The sequence below is a fragment of the Cottoperca gobio genome, chromosome 20 (genome assembly GCF_900634415.1).
Source record: "Cottoperca gobio chromosome 20, fCotGob3.1, whole genome shotgun sequence".
NCBI lineage: Eukaryota > Metazoa > Chordata > Actinopteri > Perciformes > Bovichtidae > Cottoperca > Cottoperca gobio.
Genome location: NC_041374.1, coordinates 15,202,966 through 15,223,626, shown reverse-complemented (window position 1 = coordinate 15,223,626; position 20,661 = coordinate 15,202,966). Strand labels below are relative to the sequence as shown.

At 42.5% G+C, this 20,661-nt stretch overlaps 1 protein-coding gene across 2 annotated transcripts in view; it reads left to right on the top strand.

Moving 5' to 3' along the window:
* The window catches only part of mpp7a (MAGUK p55 scaffold protein 7a), a 127,442-nt gene extending 114,474 nt beyond the window's left edge, over nt 1-12,968 (top strand). For both annotated transcript variants that reach the window (XM_029457766.1, XM_029457765.1), the window contains 3 exons: nt 2,085-2,193; nt 3,490-3,633; nt 10,193-12,968. In XM_029457766.1, coding sequence (XP_029313626.1) covers nt 2,085-2,193; nt 3,490-3,633; nt 10,193-10,372 — 433 coding nt within the window. In that variant the 3' untranslated portion in view covers nt 10,373-12,968. The remainder of the gene's footprint in view (nt 1-2,084; nt 2,194-3,489; nt 3,634-10,192) is intronic.
* Nucleotides 12,969-20,661: the final 7,693 nt, after the last annotated feature.

Genomic DNA, 20,661 nt, shown 5'->3' with positions numbered 1-20,661 from the left:
ATTCCACATGTTTTAACAACTGAAAATCAGGTCAAGTGTTGTTTATCTCGTATTGAAACTCTTCACTTAATGTCCTACTTTTATAATATCCTGTAGTATTACTACTAGGAGCCCTGACTGCAAAGGCTCCATCACCTTTGTGCTTGTATCTGGACCTTGGAGCCACTAGGAATGAAGCCTCCGAGGATCCCAGGACATGGAGCAAAGAGAAATCTGAGCGAATATTTGGCATGGCTTACACCATTAATTGATTATCATAATCTCTGCTGACTACGTTCCTCATGTAATAGATTAACTGAGCCCTAATCACCTTAGACGCGATTACATGTATTCCAATCACATGTATACCATTTTTAATGTAGTTTTTCAGACCAAAGAAACTTTTGAATATGATTTTAGAGCTGTCACCCGAGTGAAAACAACAGAATCCCTCTCTGAATGTGCTCTGGACCACTAGAGGAAGTGGACCACTAGAGGAAGTGCGGCAGCCTGACTCGTCCTGTACTTGCTGCCACTGCAGCCTCTCTGCTGTCGTCTGTGTGTCTCTGTAACCGAGTGTGAGCTGGTGTTGACAGGACCGGGCCCTGTGTTGGTAACAGATCTCCAGACGGTGGCCTCAAGGTCTCCTGTCTCTGCTTCCTCCTTTCCTTTTAGGCGCTCTCTGTAAACTCAGCCACACCACGGGCCCGCCTTGACATTTGTGGCCAACAAATTGAAATGCAAGTTGTAATAGTCATGAGAATGAGTGATGCCTTTCTGCTGCTCTCACACAAGCTGGAATCGAGGGGCGGGGGGGATATACTGTAGGGTGCACATACAAAACATTTATGCACGCAAGCACACTACATATGACATAGAGGGAAGCCTGTGGTGGTGAGGGTATATAAAGTGTCAGAGCATGCAGAGAGAAGAAGGGAAAGGGGGGGGCTGTATATTTAGGCCATGTTGCGGTGCAGGTCGAGGCATGCAATGTTTTTCAGGGAGTCGGAGGGGTGAGTGACAGAGCTGTGATGTGGGGTGGATGCGTGGGACACTCCACGTTGAAATTACAAGGCAGCAAAGTAGACGAGGAGTGAGATGAACTTGTTTGCGTTAAGCCTCATCGCATGCAGCAGAAACAATGCAGAAATGAAAAGGGCTCTGATTCGGGGCCGCAACAACGTGTGTTTAGCTCCAACAACTTTCCCAAGGGAAGCCCTGTTCAGTGTCAAAATGGCAACCGTGTGACAAATGTGCCTTACTGTAATCTATATACCTTCTATTTCAAACAGTGCAGAATGCTGTACGGTGTGAGATTTTAAACACAGGCTACTGTAAGCTCTTAAATGAATTTCCTATAACCTAATAAAGGTTTGTTAAAGGGTTAAGCCTCCATTCTTAAAAAAAAAAAAGAAAAGCTGAGTAAAACTTTCTTACATGGGCAATTACCATAGAACTTTCTTTTTACATGGCATCAGTCATTCTGTCCGACGCTCGTCATCAGTAGACTGCGAGCATACCACACAGTTCTATTAGCTGCACATTTTTTCCACATTTTTACTCTCCTCGCTGCCTTTTTTCCACCTTGTTTTCAGCTAAAAATACACTGGTGGCTTTTTTTCTCATGACTCTTGGTGTGAAAGGGGGAAGATTATCTGATGGAGGAGTTGTTGTTTGCTTGAGCACACGTGCGCAGTTGCTTGCTGGGCTAAAAATCCTCCTGGATTAAAAGAGGGTAGGTTTTGGCATTCAGGGACTTTGTGGTCTGTTAGGGTGTTACTGATTGGAAAGGGTTCCATAGGAGATTATATGAAAACATGCTCGACCAAAACGTCTGGTTTTTAAGTTTGCTATCTTCAAATCTGTCCGCGGTTGGAAGAGTTATCCTCCTGTCTCTGTGGATTTGTAGGGTTTTTATATGTCATTATATTTTTAAAAAAGGAATCTGACGCAGTCGACCAGATTAGCGCCAGATTCTAATGTTACTCCCAAGGGACATTAGGGTTGCATTAGACACTAATCCCTGCACCAAAGAGAAAAGTTGTTTTCTTACTCAACAATCTCATCTCTTCTCTCTTTCAATCTCTTTCCATCTCACCTCTTAGGTTCATCGAGTACGGCGAGTACAAAGGGAATTACTACGGGACAAGTCTAGACTCGATACGCTCCGTCCTCTCCAAGAACAAAGTGTGCCTGTTGGATGTCCAGCCTCATGTGAGTGACACAAACCACTTCCTCGCCATCCCATCCCAATCTCGCCACCCCTTAGATATGTATTCCCTTTGCACCTCTGCCCCTTCCTACCTCAGATGCAGATCTCTCTGGTCCCTGGCTTTCCTGAGGCCTTGGCTGCTTACTAGGTTACCAAAGTGGGTTTTAAAGGGGGCATTTTGAGGGAGCACTTACCACTAATTTCCTCTATTTGAAGATTTCCTCTTTGGTTTATGTGTCTTGGGTGGTGGCGAGCAGACCCCACACAAATGGCCGGCTTGTCGCTGAGCCCCGACAAACCCCCTTGAGCACGATTTCCCATTAGTCCAGGGCTGGGGCCGTATCATCCTGCCTCTCCGCCACCAGCCCCTCTCTGTTTGTTTTTGCTCAGTGGATAATGACGGGCATAAATACACCATTATATAGATTAGCCTGGCAAGTTCTCAAAACCACCTTGGCCTGAGCGCCAATGAGAGTCAGCCCCAGAGCCCTCGGCTACAGTGTTTGTGAGCAAGAGTCTGTTGAAGCTCATGTGGGTGTATGTACTTTTACGAATGTACATTTTTGTTTTTGGCACACATCTGTGCTGTTGTGTAAGGCCCATTCTCCAGCATGACTCATGGGTCAGATCAGTGGCAGTGTTGAAGCATGTTATTGCTCCCGTGCTGACTTGGTGAGTGGCTGATGAGAGCTGAGGTTAATGCTTCCCAGTGGTTCTTCTGCTGCCCCTCCTTTGGCTTTGTATCCATCTTCCTATCAGTTGTGGGTTTGGATCCACCGCCTATTAGCACAGTGGGAAGCCCTGATCGCGGTGCTAGAACTAGGGGAGAGCCCGAAGTCTGACGCCACCACTAACCAGCTCTGACCTCTCTTCTACCTCTTGAGTACCAGATTGGTGGTGCCGTGTCATGCAATTGTCCCCAGAAATAAGAGAAAAGAAGGCAAGACAGATGTGGACAGAAATGTAATCCTCCACTATCTTCTAAAAGAACCACATGTGGTACAAAACCAGAGGTCTGCTGTTAGTTTCACCCACCCATATATTGACTAAGTGGTTGTCAACCCTTTTGGCTTTTCACCCTTTAAAACAACAGCTCATTGTCATGAGATGTGATTTAAATAATCATTTTATCCTTCTAGTTTTGAAGCCACTGCATAAAACACACTACTGATCTTCACCCTATGTATTCACCTCATGATTATAAGGTTGATAAATGTTTAATTGCACTCGATGATGGCACCCCACACTCCTCCATTGCCTTTACATTCATGTTTATTTTTCCTTTTTTCTCCCCTCAGACCATAAAGCACCTGCGGACGGCAGAGTTTAAACCCTTTGTAGTGTTTGTGAAGCCTCCGACGATCGAGAGATTGAGGGAGACCAGACAAGCCGCCAAAATCATATCGGGCAAGGACGACAAAGGATCTGCCAAGCCTTTCACGGTAAGAGGAGACCATGAGGAGAACGTTTATTCCTCACACTAAATCAGACATTGATCAACATAACGTAAAGTTATTCAAAGTGCTTAAAGAAACCAGATGAATCAGGTAGACAATCACAGGAAATCAATTTGATATACTTTTGAGTGAGTTGCCCGGCCGGTGCTCCCAAACTGGATGATATTTATAAACGCTATTCAGACGAGATTAAGTTAAATGGAAGTTTAATGACCCCTGTGAGGAAATTGGATCACAGCAGAAAATAACAGGATACAGCTAATAGGATATACATTAAGTGAGGATAAAGGATTTTCAACATACAGCCAAGGAGCAAATTTACAACTGATAAAGTGACAGATAGTTTTTTATGACGTTTTATCCTCACAAATTGACATTTTTGCATGAAGATCAGTCCCATGAAGGGTGGAGCTGGAGAACACACTGAGCACACGGTCCAATAATATGATGGTGTTATACTGAAGGAGCAGATTAGCAGCAAGAAGAAATAACAGAAACACTATCTGGACCCTGTGTGTACAATGTGTGTGTGTGAGTGATGAGGTCATCCCTTACACACCTTCATCCCAGCCCGATGCAGATGAAACCAATTAGCCGGGGTTCGTTGCTGCTGTGAAGTTGCCGGGTGGGAGAGCAAGGCAAGCGGGGGTTGAGGGTGGATGATGGTTTTCCCAGCCGCATCGCCTGTGGCGAGCGCGTGTCTCGCTCGCCACAGGCAGCGCTAAGGCCAAGACTTGGGTCAGCAACACACCGCGGATGTCCTGATGGGACACCATAAGGAGACGGGGCTGTCAAAGAGATGGAGAAAAAGCGAGCAATGTGAGGAAGAGTGAAGAAGGGGAACAGTAGAGAAGCTGACGGGGTGTGAGCTGGTCTGCAGGTGTAGATCCGACATTGTAGGCAAAGTATGATGCCTCTTCCAGCTGGGGTTTAATTTATGTTTTACATTTAGCTTTATTGAAAACATATGCAAATACCGTAAGCAGACGCATGACATTTTAGGTTTACCATAATCTTTTACTCCTTTTAATGTTCTCCACTTCCCACTTGCTTTCCTCTTTACTGTTCTTCGACGGCCACCCCTTGACAAAAAATATCAGAGTGCCACATACCTTCTACTTAAAGTTTACAAACCCAGTTGACATAAATGACTCTTTTAACTGCATAGACTACATTTATACTGAAGGGCAGAAACACACGTCAACTCCCATTCATTTTCTATGTAAAGTGGAAAATCCCTCGCAAGGAGCATGATGGGGTAGCCTGAAAAATTCATATACATGCATTCTGATCATAGACTGATTCATAAATACTAAATAAATAAATACAACTAATAGGTGCCTTTGTCCACTTCTTGTATTCAGTCATTCTCATTGAGATTAAAAATGTATGATCGCGCCGTTTCTTCCCAAAGTCTTCCTTCCCCTGAGTTTGTTGGCATCCCGTCGTTATTTCACTTCACTGTCGAGCTTTTAAAAACCTCGATACGGACACAAAGTCAGCTTGCATTGGTCTCGCATTGAAAAAATATAATTTAGCCTCTGTCTGCTCCTCGTCTCCCAGCAGGGGTCCCGAGAACAATGAGCTTCAGCTGTCAGAAACAGGAGGATTACTAACAACCCGTGCCGTAGCTGCTATTACTCACTGTCCCTTTATTGGCTTCTGCTATTCTCTCAAGTAATACAAATGCACCTCCATAAAACTGTGTGACAAGGAGGAATATTTCAGCCAGGTAACAAACCAGGTTCTGTGTAAATGTTCATGTACACCGACGGGACGTAAGCCACCTCAGATTCGCTGTTAAAGGCTCTGAAAGAGAAGCTGTTGTTGGGTGAGTCGTCTCAGACGTATTCTATCCAGCAGCAGCTGTATTTCTCTCAGAGAGACAGGTCTGCTTTAATGATAAAGGCTGAGGAACAGTCGTCTCATTGTTTGAGCAGAGCAGACTTCAGCCCCATTGTTTGAGCAGGAGATGATTCAGAGTAGCTTTTAAGAAGAAAAAAAAGGAGCTAAAGCGTGATGTAGAAAGGACCAAAACCGCTTAATTCAGGCTGTAATGTATTTAGGCACATTATCTGAATACACTACGATCGTTAAAAACTTGATTTGTAAAGATCTGCTTGTTTTTTGACGCTTATTTAAAAAAATACAGGTGTGTTTTATTGGGATCAATAAAGCAGGATTCCCACTGAGGATGTGGTGTGTGTGGCGGTTTTAAAAGATGACACCAGAGGCTGACACATGCTGTTTTGTGCCACTGAAACGCTGAAAAGGTTTATAGTTCCATAAGGCAAATTTTCCACTCTAGACAGAATTTACAGTAAAACGGATGCCGTAAAATCCCAAATATAATAAATACAAAGAAAACCGTAAAAACATGACATCGATTAAAATGTGCAGTTTATGCAGGGTGGACAAACATCAGTGGTGAAAACCAAACAGAGTCTACAGCCTCGTATTGTGCAATGAAAACATGCCATTTATCTGTTTTAGAATAAAGTACTTAAACAGGCACAAGACGCTACATCATTTCATGTGGAAATTAAGCAATCTACTGGCAGCGGGGATAAATGAGCTTTTCTTCTCCAGTTTGGCCCTCTAGAAGTGGCATCAGCTCAAACTACCCTCTAAGGGGAGCGATCCGGCACGGATCAGTGGGCGCCAAAGAATATCTACTCGCTGCTTACTTGCCCAGCTTCCATTAGCCTCTTTTACCTTCATTATATCCATCTCTCTATTTCTACTACATCTATCTTATTATTCTCTTCCTCTGTTTCTTGATTTCTCTTTCCATCGCTCTACCCAGCTCGGCGTCCCTAAAGCGGCATCCTGCTGTGATTAATGTTCTTTTACCTGGAATGGTCTAAACTAGAGACAGACGCAGAGACTCGCTGGTGGACATGGAAACATGGCGCACACAAAGACACGCACAAGTTTCCCAAGTTCTTTTAGTTGCCAGGACAGGTCAGAGGGGTTGTGTTCCTGCTGTTGGACGCAGTGGTCATCTGTAAGTCCGATAGTGGAAGTCCTGCGTGGGCTTCGGTCCAGATGACAGAGAATATAGTCCCGCTGTGAAAGACCTTTCTCCACAGGCCAACAAACCTTCTGAGCCCGTCCTCTTCCTGTCATCCCCCAGGACACGGGCTGATAAAACCATCACATCTTCCTCACTAAAGACGATAGTGTGAGATAGCGTGGGTCTTTTCTTTTTTTTTTGAGAGAGAGAGAGAGAAGAGGAAGGAAAACAGAGTGTCGCAGCGAGTGAGCGTTTATATTTAGTTGCGCAGCTAATCCATTATGAAGCGGAAAACCACCAGAAGCATTCTGAACTTTCTAACATTCTAACTCCTGGCTGCAAGGAGCGTCTCCAAAAAAACTAAGTTTTAAACTTTAACGAGGCTGTGTTTATGTGCGTACACATTGTACACTCAGCCTGTTTGCGGGTGCGGGCACATATATATATATGTGTGTGTGTGTGTGTGTGTGTGTGTGTGTGTGTGTGTGTGTGTGTGTGTGTGTGTGTGTGTGTGTGTTTGAGTTCCTGTGCATGAATGTGCATCTGTGTGTATTTATAATTGTGTGTTTGGCAAAGGGGTTCACTATAAAACCATATCTGTCCAGAAATCTAAAGTTGAGTGTTCCCAGTAAAAACATAAGGCTAAATCGGTGCCGCCACTTTAGCCCCGCTGTTGCACCGAGGAAGGATCAGCCAGGGCCCACACAGCTGAAACCAGAAAGCCTCAGAGGACCACCGTGGAGAGATACCTGGCTTGTTTCAGAATGCTCTATCTGTGAATACAGGAGCCCCAGATTGGTAATATTTACTCCCACCCTGATAAAAATATGTTATTTGGCTATTCCTCGCAGTTAGCGTGTGGTTTGATTCTTTACACTGCGCAGCTGATTTGCATATTGACCTGGAAAACTTCTCATCCCCCTGGAGGACCCCTGGTCAAACCTCTATGTCAGCATGCAATGAGTTCATGCAGCTCCCTCAACTCGTGCTGATAACATCCTTTTTAAATGGATGTCTCACTATCTAAAAATGAAGCTAACCCTAGACCATAAAATGCTGTGTACTAGCTCTTTAATTCTAGTCATTCTAACCTAATTCAACAGCAAGCCCACGTGTTTCTGTCAGTTACATCAAAATACATGCATCTATACTGTAGCGATGAATCAAGTGAGCAGGACAGTCAACACCCTGCTTAAATAATGCAATTCTGTTTATGACTTTTAAAGTCAATGAAACCATTTGAGCAAGTGAATATGAGTAATGCAGAGTGTTAGTTTCTGAAGCCTTGTCTTCCCTCGGTAGCTATCTCTGTAGTCCAAGATTGGGATATTACATTGCAGGGTAAAAAAACAGGCATTTATTTTATTTTGGTTTTGGTTCTTGCAGTGCTGGTCCAGGATTATTAGTCATTATTATAACAGTTTTATTTTCTGTTTGATAATAATAATAATAATAATAATAATAATAATAATAATAATAATAATAATAAGCTTTATTTGTATAGCCCCTTTCATATAAGAATTGCAGCCCAATGTGCTTGACAGCAAAAACATAACAATTAGTACAAGATTAGACAGAATAAGAGCATTTACAGTACAATAATCAGTGTTGATGTAAATGAGTCTGAAGTACCATTATAAAAATAGCCAGAATTAAAATAGTCTAAAATAGCAGAATTAAAATAGTATAAAATAACATTGGCACACCATTCTTGTAAATGTTTTAAACTATCAGAGCCATATTTTGAAAGTATGAGATCAACAATGGCCCCCTGTGGCCCTTCAACTGGTTTACTCCCCTTGCTACCCATTCCTGGTAGTCTTTGGATTTACGTTTACAGTGTCAACCTCTTTATTGACCTTTTAACGTATAAAACACAGACGTCTCCGTGAGTCCAGATTCTTTTGGCAAAATCTTGGTTAAAGCCCGTTTCATAAACAAACCCCTGTTTGTTAAGTTTTATGAAACCTATCGGTTAAAGCCAGTTTTTCTCCAATATATTCTTTAGTCTTTCACTTTTCCACTAATTGTGTAAAGAACATGTAAACACATTTATCAGAGAAACTTCCTCTTTTTCCCGTGGTAGAACAGTCTATTTGATCTCAACTTTTTCAAAAATACACACTCTGAAAATGTATCCTGGTTACCTTTATACATTCAATGTTAAACCAGTAATAATTCACCATTAAAAGGCTAAAGTAAAGAGATATAAAATATCACTATTAAAAGGCTAAAGTAAAAAGATATAAAATATCACTATTAAAAGGCTAAAGTAAAAAGATATAAAATATCACTATTAAAAGGCTAAAGTAAAGAGATATAAAATATCACTATTAAAAGGCTAAAGTAAAAAGATATAAAATATCACTATTAAAAGGCTAAAGTAAAGAGATATAAAATATCACTATTAAAAGGCTAAAGTAAAAAGATATGTTTTTAGCTTACTTTTGAAGATATTGAGCTTGCTGCCTCAGAGCTACTGTACGTGTTTGGCTGTGGACTCTTTAAGTAAATATAAGCAGATAAAACACACTTCCATTTCATGAGACAGGTGTGTAGGCGAGGGACGAGTAGATCAAAAGTTGCAACTTGTAACTATCTAACTTGCAAAAAGAAAAAGCTAAAGTTTTGCCTGATAAAGCTCTAGTACCGAAATGTCGGAAATAAATATATTTCTTTGCAAGTTAGATGGTGTGCGGGAGCTTATTTGCAGGTGATTATAATAATGAATACTTCACAAAAATGTGTATTTACTTTACTACAACATGTAAAAACAAACTTATCAGGTGTGTCTTTGTATGTTATTCCTGCCACAAAATTACAATAATTTGTTAATATGATAACCCAAGGTATCATATGTTGTCTCTCTGCTGCTCTACACTGCACATTGCATCCTTCCAAGAAAAAAATGCTGAAGTTCAAATGAAGTCGCAAATTGAGTCGATGTTGAGTCATGGTTTGTGTGTGACTCAAGTCACCTGATCAGTCATTTCTTTTTAAGAAATATTCGCAGACCTGAATCTCATTTGGTCAGTGTCTTCAGCTCCAGTAGACGTATCCTGCTGTACATCATATATAATCCAGAGCAGCAATAATGTATGTTTTAAATGTCTGTCTTTAGCAAATGACGGTTATGTTCTGTCCTCTGCTTATTTTGAGTATATTTTCTTTTCTTTGTGAATGGTATAACCGTGTGAGGAAATGATGAAAATTCCTTGAGGTCAGGTCGTTGCACGGGGAGGTTTTAGTGCGTGGTCTGTGCCAGGGTTCATGTGTGGGTACCATGTCTCTGGGAGGTTATAACGGGCTCCGTCCAGGCCACTTTGTGTTTATTTGCGTGTTCGAGGCCACGTAATTTGTGTTTACAGTACGTGGATTTATCTCCCCTCTTGTTTACTGTGGCCAGTGCTTTCTCTTTGCACCCTCAAATGAACTATTTTGCCTTTTTGGGTTTGTGCATCTCTGCATCTTTTTTGTCTTTTTCACCTCTTGAAAAAATCTTCTCTCCGTCTCTCACGTGCGCTGCAGGAAGAGGACTTCGAGGAGATGTTGAAAAGTGCCCAGATGCTGGAGACTCAACATGGCCACCTGTTCGAGAAGGTCATAGTCAACGACGACCTCTCGGCGGCCTTCAGCGAGATGCGGTTGGCGCTAAAGAAAGTGGAGACGGAGACTCACTGGGTTCCGGTCAGCTGGACTCACTCCTGAGATCCACACTGACCATACAAGGAGAAAAAGGGGAAGGCTTTTGACAATAATACGCAGTTTTTTTTTAATCTTTCTATGTCTGCTGTGGCTGGGGTTGGGAGAATAACGGGAATAAAAGGAGACAGCGCCTGGCTGCTGTGCCGCCATACCTGAGCAGCACAGAGCTAAAAATAAGCTTTTTGCCTGAGATCAATCTGGATTTAGACTTCAGCTGTGGTCTGGATGTGGATCTCCAGGTCTGACCAGTTCTGACAGGGCTGAGGGTAAGGGCGTCTGTCCAGAATATGGGCCTTGGACATTGATCTGTGACTCAGTCTGTGCCACACAACCATGACCATGAGTTGGAGCTGAATGTAGAACGAGCTTGTACCAGCGGTCCTGCCAGCACATCAGCAACCGCGCCAACCAGGACTCCGTCTTTTAGTGTGTTTATAACATTAGACCATTAGAAACCAAAGGGATTGACGCATTTCTCCCTGTTGGACAACTTACATGCATTATGTCTGTAGAGGAACACAAGCTCTGAAGGGAAAAGAGCGAGAAAAGGAAAACATTTGCCTTCTGTCTTTACTATATTTCTGTGCTTCTATAATGCTTCCATGACTGTTAGTCCAAACATAACATGATCAGGTACTTTTTCAAGAAAGGGAAGTAAGTGTCATTTTTATTTAAGAGAAATTAATATATTTTCTAATATCCTCCGGTTGTTTTTTTTGCATACCTTTTTATATACAAATCTTTTAAAGCAACCTATAAGCTCACTCTCTGACAGCTTTTTCTTCTTTTTTTTTTACACCAGAGGCGTATCATATTTCAGTCAAGTGTTTTGATTTCATTACACTTGTCTACATTTTCCCCCTTCAAAGCACATACAGAGCCATTTCATTTAGGTGTTATTCCATTTCAGAGCATTTTGCAAAGCCACTCTTCACATGAAGGTGCCCAGCATAACAGCTTTGCCATTTAAAGTCCCAGAACTGGACACTTTTGGCTGTCTGCTAGAAGAAAAATGGTTACAATTGTGTTTTATTAGGGTGGAGTCTTTATTTTTATTCACATAAAAAATGGCTTCAGCAAGGCTGCTAATAGAAGGTCCACAGCACACTTCCAGCGTTTTAACTATATGCTAAGTAAGCCTAGCTGCTCCCGACTTGATGATCATTAGAAGTTTATTGCTAATTTGAGTCTCCTATTCCCAGTCTAAATTATTCTCTTTTTTTTTACTCGGAGCTTCTCTTTTTTTCTTTTACTTCAAATGGATTTTCAAAGCAGCTAGTCACTAGTCCTGGCTGTATTATTATCATCATTAACATGTTACAGCCCTGGTAGCTTCTTGGTTTGTTACTGTAGTAAAAAACCTGATAAAGAGCAATAATTTATACTTTAAAGGATTTCAAGTTTGGTTTCTTGCCGAAAGTGAGATAAGAAGATCGATACCACTTTAATGTCTGTATATTATTTATGGAGCTAGAGCAAAGAGGCGATTATCTTAGCTTAGCTTAGCGCTTAGCTTAGCATAAAGACTGAAAACAGAGGGTAACAGGTAGTCTGTCCAAAGTTCAGAAAGAAGCAGCACCTCTAAAGTTGTGGTTTTATGAACCTGTTTCTGTTTGTGAACAAGATATTTGTTCATTTTTAGGGTTTAAAGGTGCTGCTACACATATTTGTCATGCTTTGTCTGTATGCTAAGCTAAGCTAATTACCATCTGGCTCTGGCTCCATACTTCACACTCAGACATGAGAGTGGTATCGATCTTCTTGTTTAACTCTTGGCAAGAAAGCCAATGAGCGTATTTTTCACAAAAACTAAAACTCGTCCTGTAATTATATTGTTTGAACAATTGGCATTCATTCTGTACAAATAATATTTGTCTCATACACTAGCTGTATGTCTAACTCAGGTTGCATTGCCCAGGTTTCTTTATGTTTGTCTATTCTACCTTTTCCACCTACTATACTATTTATATATTTGATTTGTGTCCATTTAAAAAAAGGGTAATATCAGTGTTCAGTAATGATAACACATTTTAAAGGGCTTTTAACACCTAACCCTAACCCTCACTTTGCCCCTAGTCACATTAATTTCCCTTTTTATATATTACTTTACGTGTTCACCTTTTCATATCTTAGCCCTCTGCCATCTATTTTATTGATCAGAATCAGATTTGTACAGTCACCAGAAAATATTTTTAATTTCTTGCTGTAAATGAAATGCTGTTGTATGAATTTGCATTATTCTTGCTACATTTTATATTAAAGAAAATCCAACTAAACTTGTATTTGTAAGGTGTTCAATGAAAAGAGTGAGAGCAGTGAAGTGGAAAAATATTCCTGTGTGTCTGGGATTTGTGCCATTGAGTGCCATTCACATCTCTCTTTGTTCGGTTTTGGGAAGAATATTCCAGCCACATCTTTCAGCCGCTGCCACAGAAGTTCGCTCCGGAGTGCACAGTTGTGTAAACAGAACTGACACCATTCATCTTGGTAAATAACAGCGCTAGAGAGAAAGTAAATGTCAATTTCTGAATTTGAGTACTTTTTCCCCACACTGCAATCACCTTTTTACTTATTGAATTTGAAACGGTTATTTGGCTTCCTGTTTGTGTCGCTCAAATAAAGATGAAAAGTCAGAAAAATAATCTAAACTATTCTTGAAAATATAATCTGTCACTGTAAAGCTCCTGTGTATTCCTGTAAATGTATTCAGAAACGTTTTGGTCATCATCACAAGTGCACTTGTTTAAGCCAAGTTTTCATCAAAGGTTTAATTTAACACACACTTTAAACAAATTTCTTTCCGCAAATGAAAATACACGTTTCCATCCACTGCTACGTGGAGATAAATGGTTGGTGCTAATTCGGATGCCGTTAAACCCGAAGAAGAGGGGCAGCAACTACATGAAGGGATTTCAAGAGCGCGAGCCAAACGTCAAATGATGCAGAAAACTTGATGGAAATATGACATTTCTGTTTGTTTCATGTATTAATTTAAGGAACATTAGTCTCCTCATTGCTCCAGACGGATCTGATGTTTTCGTCTGCTGCTGTTTTTCGTCTCTTCAGTGGAGCAGAAATCTCAGAGGACGTTTAACTCTCATGCTTCATATACATCATGATACATTTGATAAGTCTGTTTCTATTGCACTGAATTTTGCTTTTATCCATACACCAACTTTTCCACATCAGCCAAGCGATATTTTGGCTTTATGCACAAATTGAAAATGTGCGTTTAAAAAAAACAAAAAAAAAAACACACACACTATTAGTTGTTACGTCCAGATGGAATATGAGCTTCTTTAAAGAGAAGTTGAAGATTTGGATCAAGATTTAAGGAAAGGGCTTAAATCCAGTTACTGTTGAAACCAACAGAGCAGTGCAGTCCAATTAAACCCCTGTGTCCTGCTACAGCTGTGTGCCAAATGACTAACTCAGATGTCACTGGACCTTTGAAAACAGTGGCTCGGTGAACAGGGGGGAGTCGGCGGGGGTGGTAAAAAAGGGGGCTCTTGAGAAGTTCAGCCTCCAACCAGCGACCCACTCGAGGATTCAACGGGCCTGCGCTTGATGAAGTTCCAAAAAAAATTCCCCACCAGTCCAAATCAGGTCGCCTAACCTTCACATTTCCTCCTTTCCACAGTCTTCTTTGATGGCTGTGTGGAGCAGGGGAGGGGGCAGGTTACAGCCAAGGCGGATAAGGACGCAGTTAGGTGGAGGAGGGCGGTGGCAGGGAAGGTCAGGAGAAGGTAACGGCACTCACACAGGCCGAACGTCTTGCTCTCTCTTCATGTCTTTCTCTCACTCTGTCTTTCTTCTTAATTAGGATAACAGAGTGGCGGAGGGAGACTGCCGGCTGTACGTACGGGAACATGGCGCTGTCCCATCATGCCCGCTGATCTAAGGCAAGTTAAGTGAGTGAGTAGGTGAGTGAGAGAGGTTTTCCCCTTCAAGCTCAATGATGCATGTTCAACACAAGACAAACGCCACCCAACATTGTCCTGGATAGTTCAGCGGTTGAGGGAATGCTTGTACACGGACATTCTGGCATAGACATTCTGGAGGTTCTAAGTGAGTGTAAATTGACCCCATTTCCTCTCACGTCGTAATGTGAAAGGCGGACCAGTGTTCAGGACCTTTTGTTTTTTTTATACCAAGGATCTCACAAGTAAAGGTGTCTCCGTCTCAGACTTGAAGGAGCCAATGTAGCTCCCTCTCCAGTATTTTTAGCTTTGAGTATTTTTCAATCCTCCGTTCAACCCATTACACTCAAGTTCGTCTTTATTCACCTACTATCTCATCCACTGTAGGTTTTTCCATGCATTTATTTGACTCTGTCTGTCTTGAGGTGTCAAGGGTGTCGAGCTATGTTTTGATAGCCCTCGAGTTGCCTTAGAAGGGAGTGACGCTCTCCGCCCAAGACCTGTTTCTGTAACAAATGATGAGCGCCTGATTCAGTGCCATCAGAGGTAGTGACGGACAAACTGCTTTGCTTCTTGGTTCATTGACGTGTCATCAGCCTGCGCCTTCAGGAACCCACGAGTGATGGGAGCCCGGATGCTGTGCTTTATTCTCTTTTAACTGAGGACGACAGAAACATGTGTTCGCAGATTAGGTTTCCCCTGACATGGATAATGAGACGAATCGGCCACATATGCCAAGGTACTTTAGCTGAGTTATGATGTAATACTGAAAAATACTAGGTGTGTTCATTTGGGTCTTTTGTATATGATTAATAAAACGGACCAGTAAATGGTATTGCCCTACAGTAAGTAGTAGCAAAACGAGACGTTCTCATAAATCTCCAGAAAAATATATAAAAGTCTGCCTGCAGACCCTGACTGATTTAAGATAACAAATCCCTCGCCCTCTCTCTTCATCTTTCTCCGTCATCTCTTGAAGAGTGAGCTGCCATGTGAGTTAAGGCCAAGCGATGGCTTCTCCAGCTCAGACATGAACACTGGCGCTCACCAAATCAAAGACCTGCTCTCCGTCTATCCCCCTTTCGTTCCGACGACTATAATAGTTTAACAGTTGTGAATCTGAGGATTTATAGTGAGAGAAGTTCAGCTTTTATCTCAGATTCCGGAGATTAATGTTGCAGTAAGGTTTCATGAATCGCTCTCTTTCTTGCTCTTTTGATGTATTTATTTTCATGTCCATAAATCCATGCATTAACGGATTCCATTGTTTAGGAGATGAGGGCCCGAGCCAGACGAGCGTGGCCGGGGCAGGAGGGGAAGTGGGCCGGGCAGACGAACAAGGGGGAATAACTTGTAGAAAAGTCAGAAAGCCCGTCTTGTCCTGGGCCCAGCGACATGTCATAGGGGTTCCTACTTTGTCCTCTTAACGCATTTCGGAAACCATTAAAGCGAAACTTCCAAGTTTCGTGTTACGATATACACTGCAATCATTTTTGATTTACTGCGTTAAAATTACAGTGTCAGGGCCAATATCCTGAACGGGGCTCAATGTGATAAGTCCTGCCTGTGTAACAAGACAAATTGTCTCGAGCATCAGAAGAGTGTAGTCAGGGTAAAAAAGAGGGGGACCCAGGCTCCTGCTGAGATTTCTCATCTTTTTCATAAGTGCTCGTCCTGAATGAGCCTTTCTTTCGGAGTCTCTCGCTTCTCTTTCGTTCCACTATCCTGCCTTTGCCCAGCCTTTCATGTGGTGACTCAGTCCATCACCATGGCTTTAGCGTAGGAGCCAGCCAATGATGCCGCTCTGTTTTCCTCATCCCAGGGTAAATGCCCTTGACCATAGGGAGACCGTTCTCTAGACTAATGGGGCTTCAGGCCAGGAGCTTCCGCCCACCCTGTCTCCTCAGCCTAATTAGCCCCACCATTACCTCATGTCTGTAGACAAAGGTCTTCAGGGCACGTTACCTTGAGCTGTATTAGAGCGAGAGTGAACAGGGGATGCCCTTCATTCCTCCCCGGCCTGAGAACGCCTTTTCACCCTGATGAGAATGTGTGGAAATCATAACAACACGCTTGATCTAATAGCCGTAGCGCAGTATGTATACACTGCCTGCTGGGGCTGCACAGGTTAGCTTGTCTCTGTGTATGCGTTTGTAAATGAGACCAAGGGGTAAAAGTTCATCTGGAGCGTCCACTGCGCTGAAAATTCCTCTGACACATGTGGAGCTAAAGCAGGGTACGGGGGCCGAGGTTGCACAAAGGCATTGACTATGTTAGAGGAGTTTGGGGCTGTCCACCTGTATTTTCTTAAACTTTCCCCCCCGAGTCTTGTTGGCCTCTATCGAAGCAGTTTTAATTACACGGACGCTGAACTGTCATCTTTAAATTTGGAGCTCTCTAGAGGTCAGGACCTTTCTTAGTGTGCTAGAAATTAGTCTCAACACTGCCATGATTTCACCTAGTCAGGGTGAGTGAGAAAGGCAAAAAATATCCCCTGCTTTCCAAATGTGTCTGTTTTCATTGTAATGAAGCGTTCTTTTACTAGTCTGTATTATCCTCTTTCCAGCAGCGCTGTCATTTGAACAACTTCGTGCAACTTTGTAAAACCCAATACATGCAAATGTAAGTACCAAAACAGTGTTTCTCCATCTCCCAGTCATACACAACTCAAATGGAATGTAGCAGCGCGTCCAGCTGGGGTATGAGAGCCCAGCAGCAGTAGCCATACTGACCCTGTGTAATGACGATAAGTGGATTACAAGGAGGCTCTGGTCACTGGTCATTAATATTGAGTCCGCTAGAGTTACCTCCATGTGGCAGCAGCTACACCACAGGGACTGAGCCCAGGACCTCCAAGATACCTGAGAAACTCATTGTGTTCATGTGCAGGTCCTCAGATGAGCTGACAGCCTTCTGAAACTGAAAAGGGCCTGCAGAAAGATTAAGAGACATCAACAGGACCATTTTTGTTTTGGATTAAGGGTTGATTAGTGATAATAGTATAACCTTACCTTTACTGACCTCACTGCTGTGAGCTTTTTATTTTTCATTAGATGTTTGGCTTTTCCGTGTCTAAAACTTAAATGGAATTTTGTATGTGGTCCTCTCAGAAGAAATTCAACCTCAGCATCTCTTTCCATTAACTGAATTTAGCCTCGGTGACACATTGAGAAAGCCATAATTATATGGTGAAATCAATTAATTTAACTGGAATCGGAGCTGTCACCGGGTTTGCTTGCAGGGTCTAAGTAAATCCAAGCAAATCTTGCCCGTCAAGTCGAACTTTGGTGAACTTTGACAATCTAATCTGCAGTATTGACCAATTGCATGACGGCGCCGGAGAGAACAAAATGAGAACAAAATTAGCGGTGTTGCACCATTCACTTTTATTTATCCCTCCTTTGTCAGAGTAAAAACTGCTCCAAGAAAAGAGCTGTGGTTTGTGAGAGTTATAAGACAGGAGTACAAATACACCTTGCTAACAGACAATGCTAGCTAGCTCTAAGAGCTATTTTGACCATGCTTGTGAGCAGATTACCAGCTGACTAGCGTGTTAGCTCACCAGCTTGAGAAGTTTACCAACCAGCCCTATTAGAAGTCACTACGTCACCAAGAAACTTGTGAACGTATTGCAGTTACTGCTTGAGAGCAGATCACCTCTACTTTATCCTACACAAATGGCTGCCCATTAAGTGATATATACTTAAGCAATAGCTCACGACAGGCCGTGGTATTTGCTCATTATATCACAGTTGAGGGGCGCCCCCTTAACTTGATTTAATTTTAAACTAATTGATTTTATAAAACGGTTACCAAATGTGGCAATATGAAAGAAAAATACACACTCCAATTTAAATAGTTTTTATTATTAAATAATGATGTTCAAAATAAAATAGTCCCTCCGTTGCCTTCTGCACAAAACATAGTGCGAGGTGATTGCTATGCAACAACACTAACAGCTAGCGAACATTATTTGGTCTACCTGCTCTTCACGTAGGGGCTTTTCTTTTAGGGGCTTTTTTCTCTGGAGATAGGCACTGATCGATCCACTCCTCCATAGTGAAGCTTTGTAAATTTGTTTCCCTTTAACACCGAATGTGTTGGCGATTGCAAGCAAAACTTTGGATTACCGTTATTATGTTATAGTTTGCGCAATCGAAAAGATTTCAACGGTTTCTGAAAGCTGAGACTCTGCGCTTTACATCATATATTGATTCATTACGGTAACTTCACTTATGGCCCTCCCGGAAGCCCGCGAAACAGCGCCTTTGTTCTGAGTGAATACACATACAGCTGATTGAAGCAAGATGGTATGTAAATCAACACTTGTATTGCGTGGTGACTTGTTTAGAACAGTGTACCAAGTCTGTAAGGTTGTACTAGGTGTGTAATTGTACTTAATCAATTAACTAACGGACGTAATTTAACAGCTGTAACGGTGTAGTTTTTTCTCAGACGCGGAGGGATACTGACTTGTTGTGAAAAGTAACTACAATTCTACCCGTGATATACGCTCATTATATCACGGCTAAGAACCAATCAGATTGCTTGATTTGACATGTCCGTTTTTTAATGTATATTATATACATTTTGTGATTTATTCTCTGTCTACTATCTGGTCCTTTGTGCAAGTGTGCAGCCTGTATGGCTTTTGCACAATAGCCTTGATTGCCAAATAAAACATGAAATGCATGTGTGGTCTTGACAACATAAGTGATCTAATAGGAGGAATATGTTGGATTCCCCATAGAAATGTGAAGACATAAGTTTGATTTCACATAGTGTAGTTCCACAAGGATACAGATCATCACATTATGAATCTCCACATTTAAGAAAACAGAGGGACACTTAACGAGCCGTGTTCATAAATGTAACAAGCGCTCCCATGAAACCCTAGAGGTTTATAGAATGTATACCTTTTTGCTGATGTGGGTTCAAGCTGCGTGCAAAGGCCTTGTAACAGACATGTAGATATCACGTTGTTATTGCCATGTTCTGGGAAACATGGTGACATGTTAGGAGCTTTTGGCATCTCTGTATCAACACCGTGCCGGGATGACAGGGGCCTCAACCCTGGTCATGACAATCACAGATGTATCGCTCAGCTTGTTCCCAGAGCCTAAATGTTTAGGCCTGGCCCCTGAACCTACACACTCCACACACTATGTTTTGACAAGTTGTCATCCTTTTTTTGACTGGCTAGATATGAAGAAGAGCACAGGGTGGCTGTGTAGACACTCACTGTGTGCTTTTTCTAATCAAGGACTCGCCCAGCCTTGATGGCCTGCCTGCCCACCTGGGAGGTTTGATGAGAACTCATGTGATCCAAGGGAAGGATAAAAAACAAACAAAATCATGGCTTAGAGTATTAAATGGGACCAAATGATAGGGAGATACAGTCTCTTCTTTGCAAAGGATAACAAGAAGCGGCGTGATTTTTTTAATGGGTCACGTCCCTTTATGAGGTGACGTAATTTCCAATAAGGAGCCATAGGTCTTGTGAGTAACTGGGCCTATGGCTTTGCCAATACATTATGTGTTGAGCAGACAGGAGACTGGCCTACAAGGCCTGGTCTAGGCCAGACCTGGTGGACAGAGGACAGGTCTGTTCATCACGACACGTTAAACTGTTGAAGTGATTGTGAATCACATGAAAGACACCATGGGATAGGGCGCTAAGACAAACAACCCATAAAACGGATTACCGTTGCCAACTAATAAGAATTAGTTTTACACTCAAGTGTGATGACTTTCGGAACTCCGGGGCGTTTTTGAGGAAATGCAGCACGAGGTGGAGAAAATAAATGGCAGCCGAAAGGGACATCTGACAAGGAAGGCGTTAGGAAAAGAAAGAGATGCTTAGGGCCTCGTTACTGAAAATCCAGAGGAGGGAGAGCAGAAGGGAGTTCTTCCCAGCAGTCAGCCGGAGCCTGTGTGTCATGTGTTAGCAGGTGTTGATGGCGGGGAGTGGTGCTGCAGCAGCTTAGGGAGCAGTTGAGGTTTTGGCTGCCGACAATAGGCCCTAATGAGTGATGCTCCACAGGGGCTGGTGTACAGCCAACCAGAGTTTGAGAGAATGGAGCGCCCCTTTAACTGAAGCCATCTGAAAGGAGGAAATGCCCACAGTCCAAAGTCTGGCTGCCTGGCACTCTGACTGTTCTGCAGCCCTCCAGAGAGGCTCCCAGGCCGCGAGGCCGAACTCCAACCCCTTTCTCAGCCTGTGCAGCGGAGCAGCAGCGGAGCTCACACGCAGGCCACAGACAGACTGATTAGTCTTTGGAGCTTTGTGATTACACTACATTGTTAACATTGGAACAGCCCTAACTTTGACTGCCTTTTTCGTGGCTTGTTGAAAACTTGTACAGAAACATA